At 39.2% G+C, this 27,917-nt stretch overlaps 1 protein-coding gene across 7 annotated transcripts in view; it reads right to left on the minus strand.

Moving 5' to 3' along the window:
* Nucleotides 1-27,917, minus strand: part of LOC123514231 (dynamin-1-like protein) — a 102,732-nt gene that overhangs the window by 62,993 nt on the left and 11,822 nt on the right. For all 7 annotated transcript variants that reach the window (XM_045271952.1, XM_045271951.1, XM_045271948.1 and 4 more), the window contains 7 exons: nucleotides 27,135-27,343; nucleotides 22,126-22,336; nucleotides 21,146-21,246; nucleotides 20,650-20,796; nucleotides 20,227-20,390; nucleotides 14,337-14,487; nucleotides 14,058-14,174 (listed from right to left, as the gene is read on the minus strand). In XM_045271952.1, the coding sequence (XP_045127887.1) occupies nucleotides 14,058-14,174; nucleotides 14,337-14,487; nucleotides 20,227-20,390; nucleotides 20,650-20,796; nucleotides 21,146-21,246; nucleotides 22,126-22,336; nucleotides 27,135-27,343 (1,100 nt within the window). The remainder of the gene's footprint in view (nucleotides 1-14,057; nucleotides 14,175-14,336; nucleotides 14,488-20,226; nucleotides 20,391-20,649; nucleotides 20,797-21,145; nucleotides 21,247-22,125; nucleotides 22,337-27,134; nucleotides 27,344-27,917) is intronic.

Raw genomic sequence — 27,917 nt, forward strand, 5'->3', positions numbered from 1 at the left:
AGGAGTGGATAGGGCATTGAGTCAGATTTAGGAGATCATTGATGAATAATAGAAAGAGAGTGGGTGATAGGACAGAACCCTGTGGAACACCACTGTTGATAGTTTTAGGGAAGAACAGTGACCGTCTACTACAGCAGCAATAGAACGATCGGAAAGGAAACTGGAGATGAAGGTACAGAGAGAAGGATAGAATCCGTAGGAGGGTAGTTTAGAAATTAAAGATTTGTGCCAGACTCTATCGAAGGCTTTCGATATGTCAAGGCCGACAGCAAAGGTTTCACCGAAGTCCCTAAAGAGGATGACCAAGATTCAGTTAGGAAAGTAAGAAGATCACCAGTAGATCTGCCTTTACGGAAACCATACTGGCAATCAGAGAGAAGGTTGTGAGCTGATAGATGCCTCATTATCTTCCTATTAAGGATAGACTCAAAGGCTTTAGAAAGGCAGGAAATCAAAGCTATAGGGCGGTAGTTAGAAGGATTGGAGTGGTCACCTTTTTAGGGACAGGTTGAATGTGAGCAAACTTCCAGCAAGAAGGATAAATAGAAGTAGAGACACAGATGAAAGAGTTTGACCAGGCAGTGAGCGAGTTCGGAAGCACAGTTTTGAGAACAACAGGAGGGACTCCATCCGGACCGTAAGCCTTCCGAGAATCAAGGCCAGAGAGGGCCAGGAAAACGTCTTTATAAAGAATTTTAATTTTAGGGATGAAGTAGTCAGAGGGTGGAGGAGTAGGAGGAATATGCCCAGAATCATCCAAAGTTGAGTTGGTAGCAAAGGTTTGAGCGAAGAGTTCAGCTTTAGAAAAGAAGAGACAGCTGTAGAGCCATCTGGATGAAGTAAAGGAGGGAAAGACGAAGAAGTAAAGTTGTTAGAGATATTATTGGCTAGATGCCAGAAATCTCGAGAGGAGTTAGAATTGGAAAGACTTTGACATTTTCTATTGATGAAAGAGTTTTTAGTAAGTTGGAGAATAGATTTGGCATGATTACGGGCAGAAATATATAGGGCATGAGTTTCAGCAGTTGGATGGCTACGGAACCGTTTGTGAGCCGCCTCTATCATTGACAGCACGAGAACAAGCAGAGTTAAACCAAGGCTTTTTAGCTTTAGGGTTAGAGAAAGTATGAGGAATGTATAGCTCCATGCCAGAGATAATCACCTCTGTTATGTGCTCGGCACAAAGAGAAGGATCTCTGACATGAAAACAATAATCATCCCAAGGAAATCAGAATAGTACTGCCTTAGTTCCTCCCACTTAGCAGAGTTAAAATGCCAGAAGCACCTCCGCTTAGGCGGGTCCTGAGGCTGCACTGGAGTGATAGAACTGGTAACGGAAATTAGATTGTGGTCGGAGGAGCCCAACGGAGAGGAAAGTTTAACAGAGTAAGCAGAAGGGTTGGAGGTTAGGAAAAGATCAAGAATGTTGGGCGTGTCTCCAAGGCGGTCAGGAATACGGGTAGGGAACTTCACTAGCTGCTCTAGGTCATGAAGGATAGCAAAGTTGAAGGTTTGTTCACCAGGTTGGTCAGTGAAAGAAGATGAAAGCCAAAGCTGGTGGTGAACATTGAAATCCCTAAAATGGAGATCTCAGCAAAGGAAAGTGAGATAAGATGTGCTCCACCTTGGAAGTCAAATAGTCAAAGAATTTTACATAGTCAGAGGAATTAGGTGAGAGGTATACAGCACAGATGAATTTAGTTAGAGAGTGACATTGAAGTCTTAGCCAGATGGTAGAAAATTCTGAAGATTCAAGATTGTGGGCACGAGAGCAAGTGGTGTCGCTACGCACGTATGCGCAACATCCAGCTTTGGATTGAAAATGAGGATAGAGCAAGTAGGAGGGAACAGAAAAGGGGCTGCTGTCAGTAGTCACAGACAACTGTGTTTCGGTTAGGAAGAGAAGATGAGGTTTAGTAGAGGAGAGGTGGTGTTCCACAGATAGATTTATGAATCTATAGAACAATTTTGGTTGCTCCTTCCATTTTTTTTTTTTTTTGTGTGTGTGTGTGTAAGTGTGTGTGTGTGTGTGTGTTTACTTAGTTGTATTGTACAGGGTTCACGCTGGGCTCATAGTGTTCTGTCTCCATATCTCTACCTATCTCATTTTTCTTTAAAGCAATGCACATTATGTACTGCAACAACTTCATCATTCAATGCATTCCACTTTTCCACCATTCTATGTGGAAAACTGTATTTTCCAATATCCTTCACACAATATCTCTTCCTAATCTTCTTTGCATATCCTCTTGTACTTCCAGCTTTTTCTGTCACCAGCACCAGGTCATGCTTGTCTATCTTTTCAATGCCATTACCTATTTATTTTATACAATGTTATGAAGTCTCCTCTTTCTCTTCTATCTTATAAGGTTGGCAGTACCATTTCCTTCAGCCTTTCTTCATATGTTAGGTCCTTTAGTTCCGGCATCATCTTTGTAGCTATCCTCTGGATCCATTCTAATCTTCTTATATGCTTTTACAAGCTTGGTGACTACATCACTGTTGCACATTCCAACTTTGGAAATATCATACTCATAATTTTTTTCATCATATCCTTGTCCAAGTACTGAAATGTCACTGTAATATCAGTCAACATTTTATACATTTTCCAAATATCTTACTTATGTGTTCTCAGGGCTCAGAGTTTCTTGTATAACCACTCCCAGATTTTTTTCCTCTTTAGTCTTCATTATTTGCTCCTATTCCATGAAATAGTTCCATACTAGTCTTCTCTTACTCTTTCCCAATTCCATTATGTGGCATTTCTTGGCATTGAATTCTTAACTTCCACTTCTTACTTAACTCATAAATTTTGTCTATATCTTCCTGCAGTAGCAACAGTCTTCTTGGGTCTTAATTACTCTTAACAATTTTGCATCATCAGCAAACAAATTAATATATCTTGTCACTCCATACTGTATTTTGTTTACATATACCTGGAACATAATGGGGGCTAACACTAACCCCTGTGGCATTCCACTTGTTACGTTACTCCAAGATGAGTATGTATCTCTGATCACAGTTCTCATCTCTCTGTCCTTCAAGTAATTCTTTATCCAATATAATATTATTGCTCTCAGTCTTCCTATGTTCTCCAACTTCCATAGTCTGTTATGTGGGACTTTTATGTCCAAGTACACAGTGTCCACCTATCCATCTCTAGTTCTTCTACTACTCTTGAGTAGAAACTTTGTAAATTCAACACACATGACCTTCCTGAACCCAAATTGTCTATTCGATATAACTTGTTTTTCATTCATATATTTAACCCATTTTCTTTGATAACACTTTCACATATCTTTCCCACAACACTTGTAAGTGACACCGATCTGCAATTTAATGGCTCAATTGACTTTCCTCTTTTGAATATTGGGATTTTGTTAGCTCTCTTCCATTCCAATGGTACTCTCCTTTCCTTTAATGGGCTTGTAACCATTTTCCAAATTGTGTCTAACAATTGATCTTTACATTCCTTTAGTGCCCTGCCTAACACACCATCTGGTCCCATTACTTTTCTGACATCCAAATTTTTCTAGTTTTCCAATTTCTTGCTTGTGCACTATGATTTCTTGCAAGCCTTGACAATGCAATGTCCTATTTGGTTCTGTAAAATCCTCTTCTTTAGTGAATACAGTCTTGAAACTCTCTCTTTTTTATTCATTTTATAATCATTATGATAGCATTTAGCTAAGTAAAACAATTTAGGCTTTTTATAATTATTTCGTTCATGTCATGCATACATTAAAGGTCTATTTTGAATGAGTTTTATGGACAAAAGTATGATTTTTTGGGGGGTCTGGAATGGATTAATGGTATTTCAATATATTCTTATAGGAAAAATTTATTCAGGGGACAAACAAATCGGGTGACGAACAGGATTTAGAAATGAATTATGGTTGTGAGCTGAGGTTTTACTGTAACAGTATTTGGAAATTACTACCCTCGATTCAATATACGGTAAGAAAAATTCACAGATACAGTATCCGCTCATGTCATCCGAGAGGGCCCAGCGTGGGGGAGCAGGGGTGATGACGTCATCCACGCCATACCTCCCCGCCACTTGCAGTACTGACTTTAACTTGACCACCCTTGGAGCCTGTTATCTCTTCCCATCCCACCCCTTTCTTTTTTAACTGCATTACATATTACTTACATGCATTACTAATTAGATGAATAATTGGAATATTAAAGGGTCTATTGTAAGCACAAATATATTCATAATAATTCTGGCAAACATTAAAAGCCTACTACCAGCAACTGATAAAGGGCACAGATGGGCCTGGCAAGCCCACTATCAGAGAATGGTGGAAGTTGTATAACATCAAGCATGCTTTAGATAACATTAAGTCATCTTAGGACCAAGTGATGATGTCTACCATGAACTTGGCGTGGAATATAGTATGACCAGAATGCGCGCATGACTTCCCAGGCTTCGCTGAAGAAAACATAAGTGCGATCAGAAATGACAGTAAATCTGTGCCATAGGGCTGGCTTCGATGAAGTTGATGATGATGTTCAAGATCTTTTGGAAAGCCATGCTGAACCTCTCTCAAATGATGAACTTATAGAGCAAGACAAGGCATCAATGGAGAAAGAAAAAGAGGGAGACGAGGAAGAAGAACCTGTGCATGGCCTGGACATCAAAACTCTTAGAGAATGTCTCGGTGGTATCGTAAAAGCTCTGGAAACCCTAAAAGAATGTGACCCAAATCCTGCCAGGAGTAGCAAAGTGGCTCATGATGTACAGAAAAGTGTCAAGATTTATCAAGAAATCTCTGATGAAAAAAACAAGAAAAACCAAACAGTCCTCCATCTACTCGTTTTTCAAGCCAGTCAGACATGCTGTCCCTATCACACCTGCCGACCCTGCTACAGCTTGCCCTTCCTCCATATCCTCTTTCTTCAAACCAGTGAAACGTGCCAACCCTGCTACTGCTGACCCTTCCACATCTGCTTCTGACACTGCAGACAACGACGTCTTATTGTCTGCACACTCAGCCTCAGGAGGCACATCATCTGACAGAATATATGGCGAGTGAAAGGTAAATAAAAACGTTTTCTGTTTATTTCTTTTACGCAGTACTTTACATTTTTTTAATGATTATTTTCATGTATTTTAATTTCTATGGGGGTGACTTTTAACATGCTGGAATGCATTCCCTATTATTACATGTTATAATGGGTTCGGTATACGGTAATTTCAATTTACCGTAAGGTTTCCAGGAATGTATCTGTACCATATAACGAGGACTTACTGTACTGTCTTTCCATTTGTAATATTCCTCTATTCTATGCCACCAAAAAATTGTCTTAACTTTTCAAAATTTGCTCTTGCATAATTTGCTCTCTCCTTCTTGTAGTCCTCCCTGTATCTTAGCACCTCCCATCTCTACATTTCTAATTCTAGTGTTACATGGTCACTTCTTCCCACTGGACTCTAATACTGAATGATAGAAAGGGATCTGGCTTCTTTGTGAATAATAGGTCAAGCAATGATGGTTCTTGTTCCCCTCTGTACCATGTTGATTCTTCCACCCACTAGTCCAGTGTATTTACCAGAGTTAACTGTAACATCTCCTCGCTCCTAGATCCAGCATTACCCATTACTTCCATCTCCCTCCAGTTTATTCTTTTGCAGTTGAAGTCTCTTACTAATAGTATTTTTCCATCTCTTCTTATCATATTATCCAAGCAATTAATCACTTCTTGTTGCATTTCTTTATGTTCTTCTGTTCTCCACATATTTGTCTTAGGTGGCACATACGTGACTATGATTTTCCTTTTTTCACTTCTTCTGTCTTGATTGTTACTCCCATTACTTCTGCCATATCATCTCCACAGTGCACTTCCTCCAAACATATACAGGCAACCCCCGTTTAACGAAGGGGTTACGTTCCTAAAAAAAAACTTCATTAAGTGAAACTTCGTTAAGTGAATTGATTATAACAAGTTTAACCCGTGATTTGAACTTCCACTGAGAGTAAGCAAAGCGAGAGTGCATCATAGTACAGTAAAAGGTTTAATGAAAGTAAAAATTATGAAGTTAAACATTTAGGTAGTTTAATTTAAGTCATTATAATGTACACGGGTGGAGGAGGTAGTAGACACCTACCGAAACAATAACTTACTCCCAGTGAGATCTAATAGCACTAATTCAGGAGGTGCTGTTAACCTTCCATTAAAGCTAGTTGTGATCTCGTTGAATGTTTCCCTTTGTGTCTCACAACTCAAGGGGGTAGTCACAGCCTACCCTCTAAAGACAGCTCTCCTTCTTCACACAAAACTACATGCACTTACCACACATACACCCTTCACTCCAAATCAAAATTTAAAAGAAAAATGGGACCCAAAATAAATGCCTCGGAGTCCCCCTCTGGGGAGGGGACCAAAAATGTCCCCAGGTCGGACACCTCTCCTGTTGAAGACCACAAATGCCTTGACACCTCCCTCAACTTTTTCTACATTAACTTCTGCAACATTCGCAGTCTTAGATCTAATTTTCAATCTGTGGAACACCACCTCTCCTCTACTAAACCTCATCTTCTTTTCCTCACCGAAACACAGCTGTCTGAGGCAACAGACAGTAGCCCCTTCTCTGTTCCCTCCTACTTTCTCTATTCTCATTTTCATTCCAAAGCTGGATGTTGCGTCTATGTACGCAACGACTTAACTTGCTCTCGTGCCCACGCTCTTGAGTCTTCCGAATTTTCCACCATCTGGCTATGACTTAACAGTCACTCTCAAACTAAATTCATCTGTGCTGTTTATCTCTCCCCTAACTCTTCTGACTATAGTAATTTCTTCGACTACTTAACTTCTAAAGTGGAGCACATTCTGTCCCTCTACCCTTTCGCTGAGATTTCCATTCTTGGAGATTTCAATGTTCACCACCAGCTTTGGCTTTCCTCTCCTTCACTGACCACCCTGGTGAACTAGCCTTCAACTTTGCTATCCTCCATGACCTAGAGCAACTGGTGCAGCACCCTACTCGTATTCCTGACCGTCTTGGAGACACGCCCAACATTCTTGATCTCTTCCTCACCTCTAACCCTTCTGCTTATGCTGTCACCCTTTCATCTCCGTTGGGCTCCTCCGATCACAATCTCATTTCTGTATCTTGTCCTATTTTTCAATCCTCCACAGGATCCCCAAAGCGAAGGTGCCTCTGGCGTTTGCCTCTGCCAGTTGGGGGACCTGAGGAGGTATTATGCTGATTTTCCTGGAATGATTATTGCTTCCATGTCAGAGACCCATCTCTTTGTGCTGAACGCATAACAGAGGTGTTAGTATCTGGCATGGAGGCGTACATTCCTCATTCTTTTCTCAACCTAAACCTTCTAAACCTTGGTTTAACTCAGCTGTTCTCGTGCTATACATGATAGAGAGGTTGCCCACAAAAGGTACTTGAGCCTTCCATCTCCTGAATCTCATGCACTTTATATCTCTGCCGGAATCATGCCAAGTCTGTTCTTCAACTTGCCAAACACTCTTTCATAAATAGGAAATGTCAAAATCTTTCAAACTCAAACTCTCCTCGTGACTTCTGGCATCTAGCCAAAACATCTCAAATAACTTCACTTCTTCATCTTTCCTCCTTTATTTCATCCTGATGGCACCACTGCCATCTCTTCTGTCTCTAAAGCTGAACTCTTTTCTCAAACCTTTGCTCACAACTCCACCTTGGACGATTCTGGGCTTGTCCTCCCTCTCCTCCTCCCTCTGACTATTTCATGTCTACAATCAAAATTCTTCGTAATGATGTTTTCCATGCCCTTGCTGGCCTAAACCCTCGGAAGGCTTATGGACCTGATGGGGTCCCTCCTATTGTTCTCAAAACTGTGCTTCTGTGCTTGCACCTTGCCTGGCCAAACTCTTCCAACTTTGTCTATCGACTTCTACCTTTCCTTCCTGCTGGAAGTTCGCCTACATTCAGCCTGTTCCTAAAAAGGGTGACCGTTCTAACCCCTCAAACTACCGTCCTATAGCTTTAATCTCTTGCTTGTCTAAAGTTTTGAATCTATCCTGAATAGGAAGATTCTCAAACATCTGTCACTTCACAATCTTCTGTCTGATCGCCAGTATGGCTTCCGTCAAGGTCGCTCTACTGGTGATCTTCTGGCTTTCCTTACTGAGTCTTGGTCATCCTCTTTAGAGATTTCGGTGAAACTTTTGCTGTTGCGTTAGACATATCAAAAGCTTTTGATAGAGTCTGGCATAAAGCTTTGATTTCAAAACTGCCCTCTTACGGCTTCTATCCTTCTCTCTGCAACTTTATCTCATGTTTCCTTTCCGACCGCTCTATTGCTGCTGTGGTAGACGGCTACTGTTCTTCTCCTAAACCTATTAATAGTGGTGTTCCTCAGGGTTCTGTCCTGTCACCCACTCTCTTTCTATTATTCATTAATGACCTTCTTAACCAAACTTCTTGCCCTATCCACTCCTACGCTGATGATACCACCCTACATCTTTCCACGTTCTTTCAGAGACGTCCAACCCTTCAGGAAATTAACAGATCACGCGGGACGCCACGGAACGCCTGACTTCCGATCTTTCTAAAATTTCCGATTGGGGCAGAGAAAATCTAGTAGTTTTCAATGCCTCAAAACTCAATTCCTCCATCTATCAACTCGACACAACCTTCCAGACAACTATCCCCTCTTCTTCAATGACACTCAACTGTCTTCCTCTTCCACAATGAATATCCTCGGTCTGTCCTTTGCTCATAATCTTAACTGGAAACTTCACATCTCATCTCTTGCTAAAACAGCTTCTATGAAGTTAGGTGTTCTGAGGCGTCTCCGCCAGTTTTTCTCGCCCCTCCAACTGCTTACTCTGTATAAGGGCCTTATCCATCCCTGTATGGAGTACTCTTCGCATGTTTGGGGGGGTTCCAGTCACACAGCTTTGCTTGATAGGGTGGAATCGAAAGCTCTTCGTCTCATCAACTCCCCTCCTCTGACTAACTGTCTTCACTCTCTTTCTCACCGCCGAAATGTTGCATCCCTTTCTATATTTTATCGCTATTTTCATGGTAACTGTTCTACTGATCTTGCTAACTGCATGCCTCCCCTCCTCCTGCGGCCACGCTGCACAAGGCTTTCTTCTTCCTGTCATCCCTATTCTGTCCAATTCTCTAATGCAAGAGTTAACCAGTACGCTCAATCATTCATCCCTATCACTGGTAAACTCTGGAACTCCCTCCCTGCATCTGTATTTGCAAATTCCTACAACTTGTCTTCTTTTAAGAGGGAGGTATCGAGGCATTTGCTCCCCTAATTCTGGCTGACGGTTTTGGCACTTTTTCTACTCTTTGGAGAGCCAGCGTTCAAGTGGGCTTTTTCTAACTTTCTTTTTTTTGCCCTTGGCTGGCCCTCTTCCCTACGTAAAAAAAAAAAAAAATAAAAAAAAAAAAAAAAAAAAAAAAGTATGTACGTAACTTTATAATGTTGATGATCTTAACTTTATGAAGGGAGGGAGAGTGAAACGGGAAAGACACTAACCGCCAACTTGTGGAATGCAAACAAAGTGCGCATCATGGTACCGCATACAAAACTTATGTACCACATTTCCACAAGGCTTTCCATTTTACCCATTGTAGAGTCACGAGTTCAGGTAGTTCTTTTAGCTTGCAAGGAAGATACGGTCTCACCAGCCTTCTTAATAGAGTCTGCTGACTTGAAAATAGCAGACAGTAGATGGAGTCAAGATGGTGGCCAGCAATTCTATTAGTTTTCTGGTCTCTCTCGTGTCTGTGAATAATACCCAGCTTCACTTCGAGAGTAAGACACTTCCTGGTCTTCTTAGAACGTTAGGCCACATTGTAGGGCGTTTTGGTGTTAAGTTGAACTAGGGAAGATGAGCTGCTGGTGACGCTGTTATGTTTTGACTGGGGAGTGAGTGGTGCGTGTGATCTTGATCTTGATCTTGATGCTATAGGTGACGCAGAATTTCTTCTGAGTCAGGCCTTTGTATTGGCAGTGCCTGTGTTGTCCACAAGAGGCTTGATCTTGATTTTTATTGTACAGGTGTCTCAGGATTTCTCCTGAGGCAGGCCTTAGTACCAGCAGCTCCTGATGTATTCAAAAGCCTGTCAGTTTGCATGATACGGTGGGGCTTTCAAATTTGGAAAAAAATTACCTGGATAAAACTTTGTTAAAGCGAGTTTGGTGTTCGTTAAACGAGCAGATGGTAGTAAAATTAAACCTTCTTTGTAGCGAAATTTCGTTGTGTGAACCTTCTTTAAACGGGGATTGCCTGTATTATTACAAACCATTATTAGCATTCCTTCTCTCCCTTTTCCCTTTCTGTCTCTTCTCCAACTTTTATATCCCTTTTCCTTAAAGTTAACATGCACTTCCTCACTTAGATTATTATTATTATTTTTTTTCTTATTATATTTTCCTTTATACCATGTGGACTTTTCACAGGAATTTATGGGCTAAAGGGGATATTTTTGGGGGGTATCTCCTATCTCAAAGCCCACCTGTTAGGAAACTGTTGCCCCAAGTGAGGAAGCCCAACCTACACTCAGACCGTGGACAGGATTCGAACCCGTGCACTTGGAGACCCCTCAGACCCCAAAGCACACATGGTTACACTGTACCACGCCAGCCCCCAACAGGGGTCCTCCCTTTATGCACAGGAAAACGACCGAGTAAAATGCACGCATATATAAAAAATGCATTAATGGAGTAATTGAACCTATGTTATAAATAAGATTGAGACCGGGACCCACCACAACTGACCCTGCATTGCATTCTTTATGGCAACTTAACATTTCACCACGTTAAGCACTGTGGACTCGTTAATAGAGGAAAATCTGCCTACTTCACGGAGCTCCTCACCTGCCTCAACCTTGGCTATGATGTCTAGCTTCTCTTGAAGCGAAAACATTTTAAGTTTCTTGATAAGCTATACTTGTAACACCCTTCTCTTTAGAAGGAGCCATATTCACAAACCTAGAAAGATCACAAATATTACATATCACCAACCTACAAAGGTAAAAAATATCACAATGCTTAGCAAATGTGAAACATGAAACTGTAACACAGGCAAGATGGAAATGGAACAACAAGGCTGGACCAAACCACAGTGTCAAACTGTCTCGTTGGTTCTTTGTTATGTAAAGCTTAATTTTCATATTTTGATATTCAATTATTATTTTTATTGTTAAAATAAATAAAAATTATCTATTATATTTTTGTTGTTGCTTTTGGTGGAAAAATTTCTTTTATAGCAAATACATTTTGTTCTCAAATGAAAGTTTCTTTTTTTTTGTTTTTTGGTGGGAAATTTTTTTTTTATAGCAAATACATTTTGTTCTCAAATGAAAGTTTCTTTTGCCAAGTGTGCATAAAGTCAGAAATTTTGTGCACTGTATGAGTGATGGAAATAAAGTGAGTGTGCATTGAGCCAGAAACACATTAACTGATGTGTACAGTAAAAGAGGACCCCTATATTCACATTACATCCAGTCTTTTCTCCTTCAAATAGCCTCTAACCTCCAACACACTGGACAACAACCCATCTATATTTGTAAATATCACTCTTAACTTCTTGCCTCTTCCATTACCTCCCCCTTTTTCCCAAAGATAACATTTCTTCAGTCTCATATCTAGAACCCTCCAGTAGAGTTTCTTCTTCTCAATCTCCATCCTTTTCTCATTTTTTTTTCTTAACTTCATTTAAGAACATAAGAAAGGAGCGAAGCTGCAAGAGGCCGCCAGGCCTATACGAAGCAGTCCCAGTGTGCTTAATCTACCTAATTCCATCTATCTTCCCCATCCATGAATTTATCTAACCTTCTTTTAAAGCTCCCTATTGACTCAGCTCTGACTACATGCCCACTGAGACCGTTCCACTCATCAACCACTCTGTTTGAAAACCAGTTTCTTCCCATTTCTTTCCTAAACCTGAATTTTTCAAGTTTAAACCCATTATTTCTGGTTCTGTCCCCGCTACTGATTCTAAGAACTACATTCATGTCCCCTCTGTTAAAACTTAAATACTTCCATCAAGTCTCCTCTTAACCTACGTCTCTCTAAGGAATACAGGCTAAGTTTTTTCAGTCTCTCTTCATAGGGAATATCCTTCATTCCCTGTATCTTTTCAGTCATCCTCCTTTGCACTGACTCCAACAGAGCTATGTCCTTCCTGTAATGTGGGGACCAGAATTGTACCGCATGGTCAAGATGTGGCCTGACCAGCACCAAGTATAATTTCAGTATTGCTTCAGGACTCCTGCTTTTAACATTTCTAAAGATGAAACCTAATACTCTATTCGCCTTATTTCTGGCCTCAATACATTGCTTCCTTGTACCAAGATCAGAGCTGACTATGACTCCTAAATCTTTCTCATACTTGGAACTTCCTAGTTCCACATTATCTATCGTGTACCTATTGCTTGGATTATCTCTACCTACGCTCAGTACCCTGCACTTGTTAATATTGAACTGCATTATCCATCTATCTGTCCATTCTTTCATCCTATCCAAGTCAGCCTGCAAAGCCTTGGCATCCGAATCGGACCTAATTAATCTACCTATCTTTGCGTCGTCCGCAAATTTACTGATATCACTATTAATTCCACTATCCAAGTTGTTGATATATATTAGAAATAATAATGGCCCTAAAACTGAGCCCTGTGACACCCCACTAACTACTTCTCCCCACTCGGAATTTGATCCATTAATGACTACCCTTTGTCTCTTGTCGTCTAACCACACTTCAATCCAGCCTAATATTCTACCCTCTATACCATGTGCTTTAACCTTTTTTTTTAAGAGCCTCTGGTGAGGTACCTTGTCAAAATCTTTACTGAAATCTAAGTATAGAATGTCATAACTATCACCTTTATCTGCCGCCTCATAAACCTTACTATAAAAGCTCAACAAGTTGGTAAGACACAACTTCCCCTTCGTAAATCCATGTTGTGTGTGATTTATCAAGCCGTGTTTGTCTATTATTGATTCCATTAATTTACCCACAACTGAAGTTAAGCTGACAGGCCTGTAATTAGACGTTAGGGTTTTATCTCCCTTCTTAAATATGGGAACCACATTAGCTTCTCTCCACATTATCAGTACCTCACCTGACTCCTGTGACATCCTAAAAAGTGCCGCTAAAGGCTCGCTTACGACTTCCTTGCATTCCTTTAGAACCCTTGGATATACTTCATCAGGTCCTGGTGACTTGAATTTCTTTAGTTTATCTATCTCCTGTTCTACCATCATCTTAGTTATAAGGATATCTGTCAACTTTTTACTATCCTCTGCCCTAAATACCACTTCGCTATCTGGGATTTCCTGTGTGTTCTCCAGGGTGAAGACAGTTAAAAAATACTCGTTCATAATTCTACTAATCTCTTCTGCAGACCTAGCCATTTCCCCATTTGTTGTCCTTCTGGGACCTATTTCTTCTCTGCTTTTCGTCTTATATAACTGAAAAAATCCCTTAGGATCCGTCTTTGTTTGGCTGGCTACCCTCAACTCATATTCACTTTTAGCTTTCCTCGTTAATCTCTTAACTGTTTACATCAAATTCAAATGCCCAAAAGGGGGAGGGGGGGGAGAGAGAGAAGAGAGAGAGAGAGAGAGAGAGAGAGAGAGAGAGAGAGAGAGAGAGAGAGAGAGAGAGAGAGAGAGAGAGAGAGAGAGAGAGAGATGGGGGGAAGGGAGTAGCAGGGTGTGGTGTATTGAAAAATGTAGAAACAAGGAAAAAGCAGGGAAGGGGAGGTGGACATGGAATGGGGCTGGGAAAGGTGTGGCTTAATTTACTTGTCACAATTTTTGGCCAATGATATTTGCCTTTACTAAACCGTTTCCCTTGAGTTGATATATCATTCTAGTTAAAAATAAGAGTAGGAAGGCTGCTTCACCAAGTATGGAGCCGACTGTACATACGTATGATAATGAACTGCATGCTACCTGGTGACATTCAATTCCACTTCAATACCATGGAAACCTTAAAGATCCAGCACAAGCACACAATAGATATCAGATATAACCTTTAGTACAAACACCCACACCCATTTCACATTCCCACTCCTGCCTACTTACCTCAGTTCCACAAAACTGGATGATTCTCTGCATTTCTTCATGAACAAGCTCAACACAACGGAGAGATGGTTCTTCTAATCTTCGGATCTGTCTCTTCACCAGCAGTTCAAATGACACCTGAGGACAACCAAATAAAATCAATATGACTTGAGAAAAAAAAAAAAAAAAAAAAAAAAAAAAAAAAAATATATATATATATATATATATATATATATATATATATATATATATATATATATATATATATATAAAAAAATAAACAAATAAATAATGTTTTACCTCAGGTACAAACAGGGCAGGTCTTGGTCCTGTGGCATTACGTATGGCAGTAAGAATATCCATTTGTGTCAGGCCAGCAAGTGGATGGATGCAGTCCAATGTGCGACCAAATGTCTCATGGAAAATATAACAAATTCGGGCGCCACCACATCTGTTGAGCCATTTAAATAAAGGAATTACAGTTCAGTCAACTAACATCTAAAAAGGCACCTAGAGTGCAAATATCTAACAAAGCCTGGGATGGCAATTATTATTTTTTTTTTTATAAAAAAAAAATCAAATTTCATTTAAATCAGATTCATTTGATTAAAATAGATTTTGTTTTGAATTTTAAATGTTGTGGGATATCTGACTGCCAAAGGACATTTTTAGCATATCAATTACAAAAAAAAGAGAGAATAAGTTGCATAAAATCATAAAATACAATTACAGTATATAACATGAAATGAAAATTGAAATTATAAGCAGTGTTGTATAAACTCACCACAAGTATACAAGGAATGGTATAAACCTTCATGTAGCCTATATCACTGTACAGTCAGTGCCAAATGACTTTAGAACTGCAGGTAAACACACATTCTCAGGTATATAATGGTACTGAGAAGGCAGCCAAATTGGTCTTCCTTTTTAAGACAATGAACTCAAATGTAAATAATGATTAATCATAGACTTCATGGATTAATGGAAAATATTGTCTCTGTTCTTAGACATTCAACTGCAAAGTACTTTTTTTTACTAACGGAAAATAGTCATCTTTTCTTTTTTCTTCTTACATATTCAACTACAAAAAAACTTCTTTTAGTAAACTTGCAAGGTATAAAATTTTTATCTTTTGTCACTTTTATACTTCCATATGCTACAATAATGAAAATTATGTCCATAATTTCTGTAACTTCTTAATTCAATAATAAAAAAAATTGAATATAAAAACCAGTCTTAATTTTATTCATACCTTTTCAATTTCCAAAACATATGAAAATCGATTTAAATCACTGATGTTTTAAAAAAATCAACTGGTTAAAATCATAATTTAAATCAAGATTTAAATTAACATGATTTAAATCAGCCAACTATGGCTAAAGCCCTACAATTAAGTGAAATCTATGGCACATTCCTATTGACTCAAGCCATGAGAGTCCAGGAAAGATTTGAATCTGCCTTGAAATCTAATTATTTCTAAGCCTAGCACTCAAAATTTCATTGAAATAAACTGATATTTTTCAAGATATTTCATAGACTGACAGGCAGACAGAGAAAGATGCATAGATGAACCCATAGCCTCCATCAGTAAGAGTAGCACTGGTGACTAGATAACCACAGCATTATGACCATTAAGCAAAGGCCTAAGGTAAGTTCCATCTATGAAGTCCGTTCTAGGTGTGGCAGATTCCAGAATTCTCATAAGTGCAATGTTGCCATTTTGACCACCAATTATCTGATTAAAATTGTCTCCCTACCTGCCTATCTGCTCTCTCTCTCTCTCTCTCTCTCTCTCTCTCTCTCTCTCTCTCTCTCTCTCTCTCTCTCTCTCTCTCTATATATATATATATATATATATATATATATATATATATATATATATATATATATACTCTATAAAGTAAGTGCTCGTTATACAGTAGTTCTTTATCCAGTAAATTCACAGTTACTGTATTTGGAAATTACCACCCTCAATTCGATATACGGTAAGAAAAATTCACAGATACAGTATCCGCTCATGTCATCCGAGAGAGCCCAGCGCGGGGGAGCTGGGGTGATGACGTCAACGATGCCACACCTCCCCGCCACTCACAGTACTGACTTTAACTTGACCATCCTTGGAGCCTATTATCTCTTCCCCTACCCCCCTTTTTTTTTTAACTGCATTACATATTACATGCATTACTAATTAGATGAATAAATAGAATATTAAAGGGTCTATTGTAAGCACAAATATATTCATAATAATTATGGCAAACAGTAGTCATAATACAAAGAAAAATTGAGTTCACACCATTCATAATGTTAGCACAAATATTCAATATTTGTTATTGAATATAATCCACTTTATCATAACATAATCAACAAAAGAAAACAGGTAATATAGTCCTAGTGAAAAAATAAACTACATATCTTTCATGTGGTCAGTTTCATTAACTTTCTGTTTTGACTTTTGCATGACATGTTTTTTCTTATTTGTCTTAATGTTATTATTTAGATTCTTAATTCTAAAGTACACAGATATTTTGGCAAAAAATTATATGACATCGTCAGTGAAAGTGAGTTGGGGCTGAAAATGAAGTAGGCTTATACATAAATAACACTGGTAATGCTTTCACTTCACAAGTAGGCTATATAGCACTATAAACAGTACCTTGAGGTAAATTAAGGGATGGAACTGCGGTATCTGTCAGTGGTCTGTAACTTGGGTTCTTTAAATCAACCTTGTAGTCAGAACTTGTAAAATGCATGGAACATACCACTGCATTGTCTACATTGAACATATCACCTCAGGAACAAGTTTGAATCCACTGCTATCTGCGATTTTTTTCCTTGGGAAACTTGAAATACTTAATGCCTAAACCTGCTGTTTTTCTTTTTGTGTCATTGCATCCAAACACTAAGCAATTGTTCGGCATGTTTAGCTATTCACAACACTGTGGAGAGTTTGATAAACACTCCAGCTAGCCCAGTGTCCACAAGCAATATGTCCAACCCTTCAGGAAATTAACAGATCATGCGGGGACGCCACGGAACGCCTGACTTCCAATCTTTCTAAAATTTCTGATTGGGGCAGAGAAAATCTAGTAGTTTTCAATGCCTCAAAAACTCAATTCCTCCATCTATCAACTTGACACAACCTTCCAGACAACTATCCCCTCTTCTTCAATGACACTCAACTGTCTTCCTCTTCCACAATGAATATCCTCGGTCTGTCCTTTGCTCATAATCTTAACTGGAAACTTCACATCTCATCTCTTGCTAAAACAGCTTCTATGAAGTTAGGTGTTCTGAGGCGTCTCCGCCAGTTTTTCTCGCCCCTCCAACTGCTTACTCTGTATAAGGGCCTTATCCGTCCCTGTATGGAGTACTCTTCGTATGTTTGGGGGTTCCAGTCACACAGCTTTGCTTGATAGGGTGGAATCGAAAGCTCTTCGTCTCATCAACTCCTCTCCTCTGACTAACTGTCTTCACTCTCTTTCTCACCGCCGAAATGTTGCATCCCTTTCTATATTTTATCACTATTTTCATGGTAACTGTTCTACTGATCTTGCTGACTGCATGCCTCCCCTCCTCCTGCGGCCACGCTGCACAAGGATTTCTTCTTCCTCTCTTCCCTATTCTGTCCAAGTCTCTAATGCAAGAGTTAACCAGTACGCTCAATCATTCATCCCTTTCACTGGTAAACTCTGGAACTCCCTCCCTGCATCTGTATTTCCAAATTCCTACAACTTGTCTTCTTTTAAGAGGGAGGTATCGAGGCATTTGCTCCCCTAATTCTGGCTGATGGTTTTGGCACTTTTTCTACTCTTTGGAGAGCCAGCATTCAAGTGGGCTTTTTTCTAACTTTCTTTTTTTGCCCTTGGCTGGCCCTCTTTCCTATGTAAAAAAAAAAAAAAAAAAAAAAAAAAAAAAAACAGGAAACCTCAGGTGTCAGGCCAAAGTGCCCAAACGTCCCGCCAAAAGTCAGCTGTCAGTGAGCACTGAGCTGGGGTGGCACGGGAAGTGTGACGTGGATGACTTCACAACCACAATCACTCTCTTCCCGCGTTTCCCACTAAACACAAGAGAAATCCTTACGTGTGTTTTTTGTGGATATTAGTGACACACCCATAATGGCCCAAAACCTTTACATTTTTTTTTTTTTTATATAACTATTTTCATGTATTTCCATTTCTGTAAGGGTGACTTTTGACGTGCTGGAATGCATTCCCTATTATTACATGTTATAATGGGTTTGGTATACGGTAATTTCAATTTGCAGTAAGGTTTTCAGGAACACATATGTGCCATATAACGAAGACTTACTGTACAGGCAACCCCTGTTTAACAAAGGTTCACACAACGAAATTTCGCTACAACGAAGGTTTCATTTAACTACCATCTGCTCGTTTAACGAACACCAAACTCGCTTTAACAAAGTTTTATCCAGGTAATTTTTTCCAAATTTGAAAGCCCCCACCGTATCACACAAGCTGACAGGCTTTTGAATACACCAGGAGCTGCTGGTACTAAGGCCTGCCTCAGGAGAAATCCTGAGACACCTGTAGAATAAAGATCAAGATCAAGATAAAGCCTCTCGTGGACAACACGTTCACCACTCACTCCCCAGTCAAAACATAACAGCGTCAGCAGCAGCTCGTCTTCCCTAGCTCAACTTACTACCAAAACACCCTGCAATGTGGCCTAGCGTTCCTAAGAAGACCAGGAAGTCTCTTACTCTCAAAGTGAAGCTGGATATTATTCACAGACATGAGAGAGGCCAGAAAACTAATAACATTGCTCGCCACCATCTTGACTCCATCTACTGTCTACTATTTTTAAGTCAGCAGACTCTATTAAGAAGGCTGGTGAGACCGTAACTTCCTTGAAAGCTAAAAGAACCACATGAACTTGTGACTCTACAATGAATAAAATAGAAAGCCTTGTGGAAATGTGGCACATAAGTTCTGTATGCGGTACAATGATGCGCACTTTGTTTACATTCCACAGGTTGCCGGTTAGTGTCTTTCCCGTTTCACTCTCCCTCCCTTCATAAAGTTAAGATCATCAACATTATAAAGTTACGTACATACATACATTAGTGTACATTATAATGACTTAAATTAAACTACCTAAATGTTTAACTTCATAATTTTTACTTTCATTAAACCTTTTACTGTACTAAGATGCACTCTCGCTTTGCTTACTCTCAATGGAAGCTCAAATCAGCGGTTAAACTCATTATAATCGGTTCGCTTAACGAAGTTTCGCTTAACGAAGTGTTTTTTAGGAACGTAACCCCTTCGTTAAGCGGGGGTTGCCTGTATTTCATTTATTTAGTATTTATTTACTAATTATTTTCAATGTTTTTTTCCACACCACCTACATCAGGTAAAAATAGGGGTTGTAGTTTCCATCTTGCTTGGTGAGGCGTGAGCCATGACACTTGACCTGACTCAAACCAGGTGAGGGACCCAAGGAGACATGCTGACCATCTCTATCACATAGTAGCAACATCGGAAAAAACCTCTACCACATGTTACAGAAATCTTATAAATCGTTGTTATAATCCTAAACGTCAACACTCACTGCACTATGTGACTTCCCTTACTATATACAGCATACATAAAATATCACCTTTAAATAGCACATGGACAGGAAATAAGTGAGAGAGATTGATTTGGCAGCATGGCTAGAGGTAAACAACGTGACCTGCCCCACCCTGAACGAACTTCATGGTTGGAACAGACTATAACTCTGCAATCCTAACCTATGTAGTTTAAAGCACACTTTTGTCCCTGAAAAACTTTCAGATTGTTACCAAATACAACACCATCTCTTTTTTTTTTCAGGAACATCAGTCAATACATAGTGGTTTTCCCTTTCTTCATTTACCGGACATCAATTGACTCATTACAAGTAACAATTTTCTGTGGTATTGGATGTGGTAGTTGCCACTACTGTCATACAACCTCTCTTCCTCATCTTCTATTTAGGCTTCAGAGAAATTAAATTTTCACATGGGAGAGCACTATAATGCCAGTTCTTAGTTTTTACTGGAGAAATTATGGCATCCCTGAGAAGATCAGCTTCTTTTACTATGTCTGTACAGAATGTGGGAAAATTTAGAAAAAGGCTATCTTTGGAGTATCCCATTTCAAACACCAAGTTAATAAAGTAACTGTCTGATTCACCTGACTACACTTACAGTTCTGTGGTTTCAATATTTCTGGCAGTGCCTTCAATGGTCTGGCAGTAAGCAGCATTGAACTTTGTGATGATCTGCAGGAGAGTCTGGGCCTTGTCTTGTACATCATCTCCATAGCTGCTAAGCAGGGATTGGAACTGGGACATCATCATAGTGACTCGTGTCTGCAACAACCAGATTAAATGTCCTCAGACATGAAAAACTTAAGCTGATCATGAAACAAATTATAGATGGTTTGTGTCTAAATTGAGATATAAAAGTACCATTATCAACTCTGGCTTAAACACGCAAAGCTGAATACCCAAAAAGTGCTACACACAATGTAAGTACTGTAACTAAGTTTTTGCATGATACACATACAGCATTCAAAGCATAAGTCTTAACCAACACTTTCATTAGACCACATGCATAAGAAATGCAGACCTTAAGTTCTGGGAGGCAGTCTCGAATGTGGTGCATGAGGAGTCTATTGAGAGTCTTGGCCAGGTAAGGCGTGCCATTACGGTTAGCAAGGGTTGGGTATCTTCGTTGTAGGAATGCTGCCTCATCTGCCAGTGCCTCTTTTATGGACTTAAAAAGAAGAAAAATCTTGTATTTGAAATTTTTTTTTTAATAGGTTAGTAGACAATGAAGAGGAGAAAAGAAGCTACTTTATGGAGAGAGAGAGAGAGAGAGAGAGAGAGAGAGAGAGAGAGAGAGAGAGAGAGAGAGAGAGAGAGAGAGAGAGAGAGAGAGAGAGAGAGAGAGAGAGAGAGAGAGAGAGAGAGAGAGAGAGAGAGAGAAAATGAAAACTAATAGATACATGTAACAGAATTTGATTGAATATATACATATCAAAATAAACAAAATGAAGCTATATTTTCTCAACCTTTGTCATATAACTTATTAATAAGATAGTGAGCCTACACAGTTGTCTTACCTTGCTGTCAATGATGTCTTGTTGAGACCTGTTTACCACTCCAATGATTCCCAGCTTCACAGGAATGACTCGACCACACAGGATGTCAATTGCATCAGTCCCTATTAGAAGAAGATCAAAGAAGATAGAGGAATAAAAAGACAAAATTAAAAATAAATTTTGCCATGATAGGAAAGAAGAACAAGATATTAAATAAAGGTGCAATACTTCAGTTTGCTATGTGCCTGTCATCAAATGTCACAAATGGTGTTGTAATAATAGCACAAAAACCCAGGAAATAATCCCTGTTCACTAGAATATGTATATGTAGGGAGTATGGTGACTACCGTCATGTCAACCTTTAGGCCGATATTCTGAAATGCTTTGCTCTCTATCATGATTATTTTCAAAGGCCACAGAGATAAATAGCCAGGCTCTTAATACTGTAGAAATTATGTTGATCTAATCCTGAAACCATAAAAAATAACTGCATAACTTCAAGTAAACCCTTTTTAGAAAGTAGAAGGGATGTGGCACAGAAGTATTTCAGAATATGGTCCTCAGTCCCACAGTAGTTGACTTCATAGAAAACCCCTCCTCACCAGGAGCATCAGGTCACTTCTACTATGAAACATGTGCAGTGAGATGCAATTAAGAGCTGAGAGGCAATATGGACTGCTGAAGTTACCTGCACAGTACCTGGCTACCAGAGCAAGCACATGCATCATAATACCAAAATTCTGACTAAACATACATATTTCAAGTTGATTCACTAGAGGTTGAGGATGCTTCAGTAACTATTTAGCAAACTTTGTGTTGATGTCAATGAGTGAACAGAGTTTCAATGAGATGCCAGTCCCCCCCACCAAAAAATAAATAAATAAATAAAAAAATAAAATAAATAAATAAATAAAGGATAAGTGTCCTGAGAACTAGAACACAGCCAGACACAGGTATAGCCCAGTCAAGGCTTACCACATACAGATAGTTTTCTGACTCACCAGCATCCATTAGATCCAGCTTAGTGATAACTGCCAGCGTCCGCCGGCCATCAGGATCCACCTCTTTGGCCATCTTGAGGCTCTCTGAGGTTGCCATGTCCATGTTGGCAGAGGACACAGCCAGAATGATGGAGTTTGGGTTGCTGATGTAATAGAGTAGAAGGTCACGTATCTGCAATTCTATATCTTCAGGTTGGTCCCCAACTGGCACCTGTATAATTGAGAATGGCATTATTTTCACTCACAAATTGAATATAACACAAACTAGTAATGTCAGATAACAGCAGGAGCAACACAATAACACAGTAATACAGACTGAATTCAAATCTCCTCACAGACATCAAGAAAACACACACAAAAAATATGTAAAATGAAAAATAAAACAAACACTTAAAAAATCAATAAGTGTTGTTGTGGAATCATGTGGCCAGCTGTGTTATGTCTAATCTCCTGGGGTGTCACAAGATTGTCCTTTTCCATCACAGGCCAACAGGGATAAGAAAATTAGACATTTATATGGGTGTGTGATGCTTAGTCTAGGACACTAATATATAGATTTGCTAACCTTGTATATAGACAGATAAAAATAAATTTATAAATACATATGAACAGTGTGCAGAATATAAACAAGGAAAAGAAAAAAAGATTACAATGAAAACAGAAACTCTCCTACACATGTGAAGAGATCATGAAATTGAAACTTGCAATATGAAAAGTAAAGTAACAACCAAGATTCCTGAGTTCCTAGTGTTGAAGATTCTAAACAAGGCAAGAAAGCTATACTACTCATATATACACACAAGAAATGACATGGATAAAGCAGGAAACAAAAATTACTTATAGTACATTTACTCCATCAAAGAAGCAAGAAATTTTCAATATATTTCAACAAAATGCTTGTAGACTTGCTTCACCATGAAAGCTTAGAATGACACAAAATCATTACTGAATTCTTCACTCATGAAATTAAAATTAGCAATGCATTTTAAATACTTTAATGGACACAACAGGATCTATAAAGGTACTTAGCAGTATTTGTACGTATGTCCAGCTAAGTTAAGGGGGCGTGGCCAATTTTACACTTGTGCGGAACATAATAATGCGATCTACTCCTTTGGTTAGCATATAGATAAATCCCTTTTATAATGAAATATAGTTGTGCCTGAGTAAATTATGCAAATCGCTTATACAGCAATAAATATTTATGCAAATTTTATGCACTAGTTTTGTTCCCTTTCACTATCAAGTCATTTTGTTTGAGTGTTTTGTTCTCAGTGTTTTTTGAAGGATTGAATTGTAGTAGAACAATTTCTAGTAAATAATTTTTCCCTAAGTACTCTCCATCTTAGTGTAAATATAACTCACTTACACGTTCTCTGACAACCTGGTGATTTAGAGAGAAAAAAAATAGTAGAAATGTTTGAAACTTAATATATTTATTTCAGTCACTAGAAAGAATAGAAACAAATTTCTTCTTTATAACAAAACAAAGATCACTTGTTTTGGTTAAAAACTCACAAAGTTATAGGCTTCTGAAAGGAAAATAATAAGTTTTTTTCAGGAAAGGTCATCAAAGTTTAAAGATCCCATGGTCGTCCTTTAAACATGCACTGCTTGGTAATTTTGGTCTAAATTCTTTCTCCTTCCTCTTCACACCTACCTCATGTTTACTGTCACGCTTCTGGAGGTGAGAGGAAGTGATACTGCTGGTGTGAATCCAAGGATGCCACCTATGTAACTAACTTATGTAGTGAAGATTCTCTTAATATCAAGGGGGGTTTACTCGGTTGAACGGCTTGTCGAGCCCGGTTTGACAACTACATGTTTGAAGTGATGTTCGAGCGTGTGAATGGGGTATTCGGTTGTCGAGCGCGCTCATCGAACGGCTCGATGAAAGCCAGGCTCATCTTGACTTTTGTGGGCGGGGCTTCATTGTCCAACGAATGGTTTGAGCGTGTGAACGTGTGTTGAGCATCGAACCTAAGTTGTGCTCCAAACCTACTAGAGGAAACATTAGCAAAAGAAGGAATAATGGCTGCCATTAATGAAAAGAGGAATGAGAAGAAGTCATACTTGAATTCATACATACATATAGGGATCATCCAGCGTTATGGAAAGTTAAATCAAAAGACTATTCGAATAAAGTAGCCAGAAACAAAGGGCTAGCGGCTCTGCAGGAAATATTGAAAGAACTCGAGTCTGACTGCACAGGTGACGCCGTGATCAAGAAAATCAACTCCTTACGAGCATGCTTTAGATAGAGTACAAGAAAGTTGAAAACTCGAAGAAGTCTGGGACCTCAGCAGATGATATATATACGTCTTCTCTTTGGTATTATGAGGTGGTGATGTTTTTGAGAGGCTCCTTTGTATAATAAATGTTTAACTTTGTATTTTTGTATTAGCATCTCTATCCATTTTCTAAATCTTTACTCTCTTTATTTTCTTTCTTGAGTTTCCAAAAAACATAAAATTAAATAAATACTATTACATGTATTGTGTTAAGTGTTATTTTTGTTTTCACTTTCCCCCCCCCACACACAGACATACATACAGATGCACTCCACTGGTTTACTGGTGTGTGTGTGTGTGTGTGTGTGTGTGTGTGTGTGTGTGTGTGTGTGTGTGTGTGTGTGTGTGTGTGTGTGTGATTCACTGTTTGATCTGCTGCAGTCTCTGACGAGACAGCCAGACGTTACCCTATGGAACGAGCTCAGAGCTCATTATTTCCGATCTTCAGATAGGTCTGAGACCAGGCACACACCACACACCGGGACAACAAGGTCACAACTTCTCGATTTACATCCCGTACCTACTCACTGCTAGGTGAACAGGGGCTACACGTGAAAGGAGACACACCCAAATATCTCCACCTGGCCGGGGAATCGAACCCCGGTCCTCTGGCTTGTGAAGCCAGCGCTCTAACCACTGAGCTACCGGGCCGTGTGTGTGTGTGTGTGTGTGTGTGTGTGTGTGTGTGTGTGTTCTAAAGGCCAGGTTTCCAAGCACCTCTTTCCCTCCTCTCATACTTGTATCTTCATGAGTAATGAAAGGGCTGACACGACTCAGTAGATCAATGTACGTGTCTTCATCCATACGTAAATAATTACGCCAGTCATCTGGCTCTAATTTCAAATCAACAAGCAAGTTGGTGTGTGAAAATTTATCTCTTTTTAGTAGCCAGTCCTTCGTCCACTTTGATCTTTTTTTTTCTTCTTAGTGCCACTGCTAAAGCAATGGCTATCAAATCGTCCTGGTTGAGAGACATTTTGACGTTGTTATAGCATGAGGCACACTGAGGCTCGATGTACTGTCTGAAAGCTCTTTGAGCCGTTCGACAAGCAGGTTCGATAACCGGGCTCGACAACCCGTTTGACCGTGTAAAACCCCCTTTATAGCTTTCCAGAGAGTAGATTTGCTTGTTATCATTTTTGTACTTGTACCAAATGCTTTATTATTGAATGGAGAACAACGTGGTAATCCAAAAGGCCATTTTAAGGAAGTCTAGGGACTATAGGTAAGTAAAAAGTGTACAGGTAACCCCGTTTAACGAAGGTTCACACAACGAAATTTCGCTACAACGGTTTCGTTTTACTACCATCTGCTCGTTTAACGAACACCAAACTCGCTTTAACGAACTTTTATCTAGGTAATTTTTTTCCAAATTTGAAAGCCCCACCGTATCATGCAAGCTGACAGGCTTTTGAATACACCAGGAGCTGCTGGTCCTAAGGCCTGCCTCAGGAGAAATCCTGAGACACCTGTAGAATAAAGATCAAGATCAAGCCTCTCGTGGACAACACAGGCACTGCCGATACAAAGGCCTGACTTAGAAGAAATTCTGTGTCACCTGTAGTATCAAGATCAAGATCAAGATCACGTGCACCACTCACTTCCTAATCAAAACATAACAGCGTCATCAGCAGCTCATCTTCCCTAGTTCAACTTACCACCAAAATGCCCTGCAATGTGGCCTAACATTCCTAAGAAGACCAGGAAGTGTCTTACTCTCGAAGTGAAGCTGGGTATTATTCACAGACAAGAGAGAGGCCAGAAAACTAATAACATTGCTTGCCACCATCTTGACTCCATCTACTGTCTACTATTTTCAAGTCAGCAGACTCTATTAAGAAGGCTGGTGAGACTGCATCTTCCTTGAAAGCTAAAAGAACCACCTGAACTCGTGACTCTACAATGGATAAAATGGAAAGCCTTGTGGAAATGTGGTACATAAGTTTTGTATGTGGTACCATGATGCGCACTTTGTTTACATTCCACAGGTTGCCGGTTAGTGTATTTCCCGTTTCACTCTCCCTCCCTTCATAAAGTTAAGATTATCAACATTATAAAGTTACGTACATACATACATTAATGTACATTATAACGACTTAAATTAAACTACCTAAATGTTTAACTTCATAATTTTTACTTTCATTAAACCTTTTACTGTACTATGATGCACTCGCTTTGCTTACTCTCAATGGAAGTTCAAATCAGGGGTTAAACTTGTTATAATTGGTTCGCTTAATGAAGTTTCGCTTAACGAAGTGTTTTTTAGGAACATAAGCCCTTCGTTAAGCGGGGGTTGCCTGTATATCGCTAATGAGCAATACATCCAACCTTTCCCTAGTGAGGTCCACAGACCACTGAGAGAAGACGACAACATTCTACTGGCTCAGGCCACTGAGTTAGGCTGCTAAATGCTCCCAGAAAATAATTACTCACTTCCAATATCAAAAAAACACATAGATTCTAATTCAATGACCAATAAAAAAAGCATTACCTGTGTTACTGGGCTGCCAATGATTGCAATATTTTTATCTATTTTCCTAATAACAAACCAATTTAGAAAAAAAAATTCACTAAAAAACTTACAGAGAATGTTGCCAACACAATATTCATATTTTGGAAAGAGAAAAATATTTTTCCCTAATTTTTTGGAGAAAAATATTAAATCTACAGCAACACCCCCTTAACTAAGGTAACACATGTATGATGTACACTGCTTGCCTTTGTTAATCCTGGCAGGTCCACCACAGTCAAATTGACAACTTTATCTGAGTAGATCTTGAGACGTATTGGCTCACTGCATATTCCCTTGTTGTCTCCAGCTACTCGGCTTGTTTCCCGCTCAATTTCTTTCCGAACTTCAGTAAAGTCAGTGAAGACTTTGTCTTTTATGTGAAGGAACTGAGCCCATTCTTCCAAATCCAAGGTGCCTGAAATAAACATGAAATAGCTGTATAAAGAAATTCTCTGTAAGTGGTCTCCATTTACCTCTCTGATGCCTTCCTCCCTCACAGAGTGCACCCAAAATAAATGGCCACAGCAGAAGCAGCTCTATCTCTCTTTTCCTATTCATTCAAGCATTCTGCCTCCAGTGATATATTCTAGTTTTCTATACACTTTCATTGCTTTCACCTTCGTATCTTGTCACTCTACTTGTCCCTCTGATAACTGAGAGAGAGAGAGAGAGAGAGAGAGAGAGAGAGAGAGAGAGAGAGAGAGAGAGAGAGAGAGAGAGAGAGAGAGAGAGAGAGAGAGTGTCACCTCTCAAATTAGCAGTTCAGTATGTCTATGGATACTGCTGTGTCCACTTTGATAAAAGTCACTACTTTAAAAAAATAATGCAACACTGCCTCATCTACATCAATTCCTAACATTTAGTTTCAAGATGATGGGTTTTATTCCTAATGTGTATATCTAACAATTTTGTTAGATTAAGGAGCTATGTTCATACATTTATGTATTTGTAAGATAGAAAAGATGCTACCCCTAACTTTGTCTTGGAAT

The sequence above is a fragment of the Portunus trituberculatus genome, chromosome 37 (genome assembly GCF_017591435.1).
Source record: "Portunus trituberculatus isolate SZX2019 chromosome 37, ASM1759143v1, whole genome shotgun sequence".
Taxonomy (NCBI): domain Eukaryota; kingdom Metazoa; phylum Arthropoda; class Malacostraca; order Decapoda; family Portunidae; genus Portunus; species Portunus trituberculatus.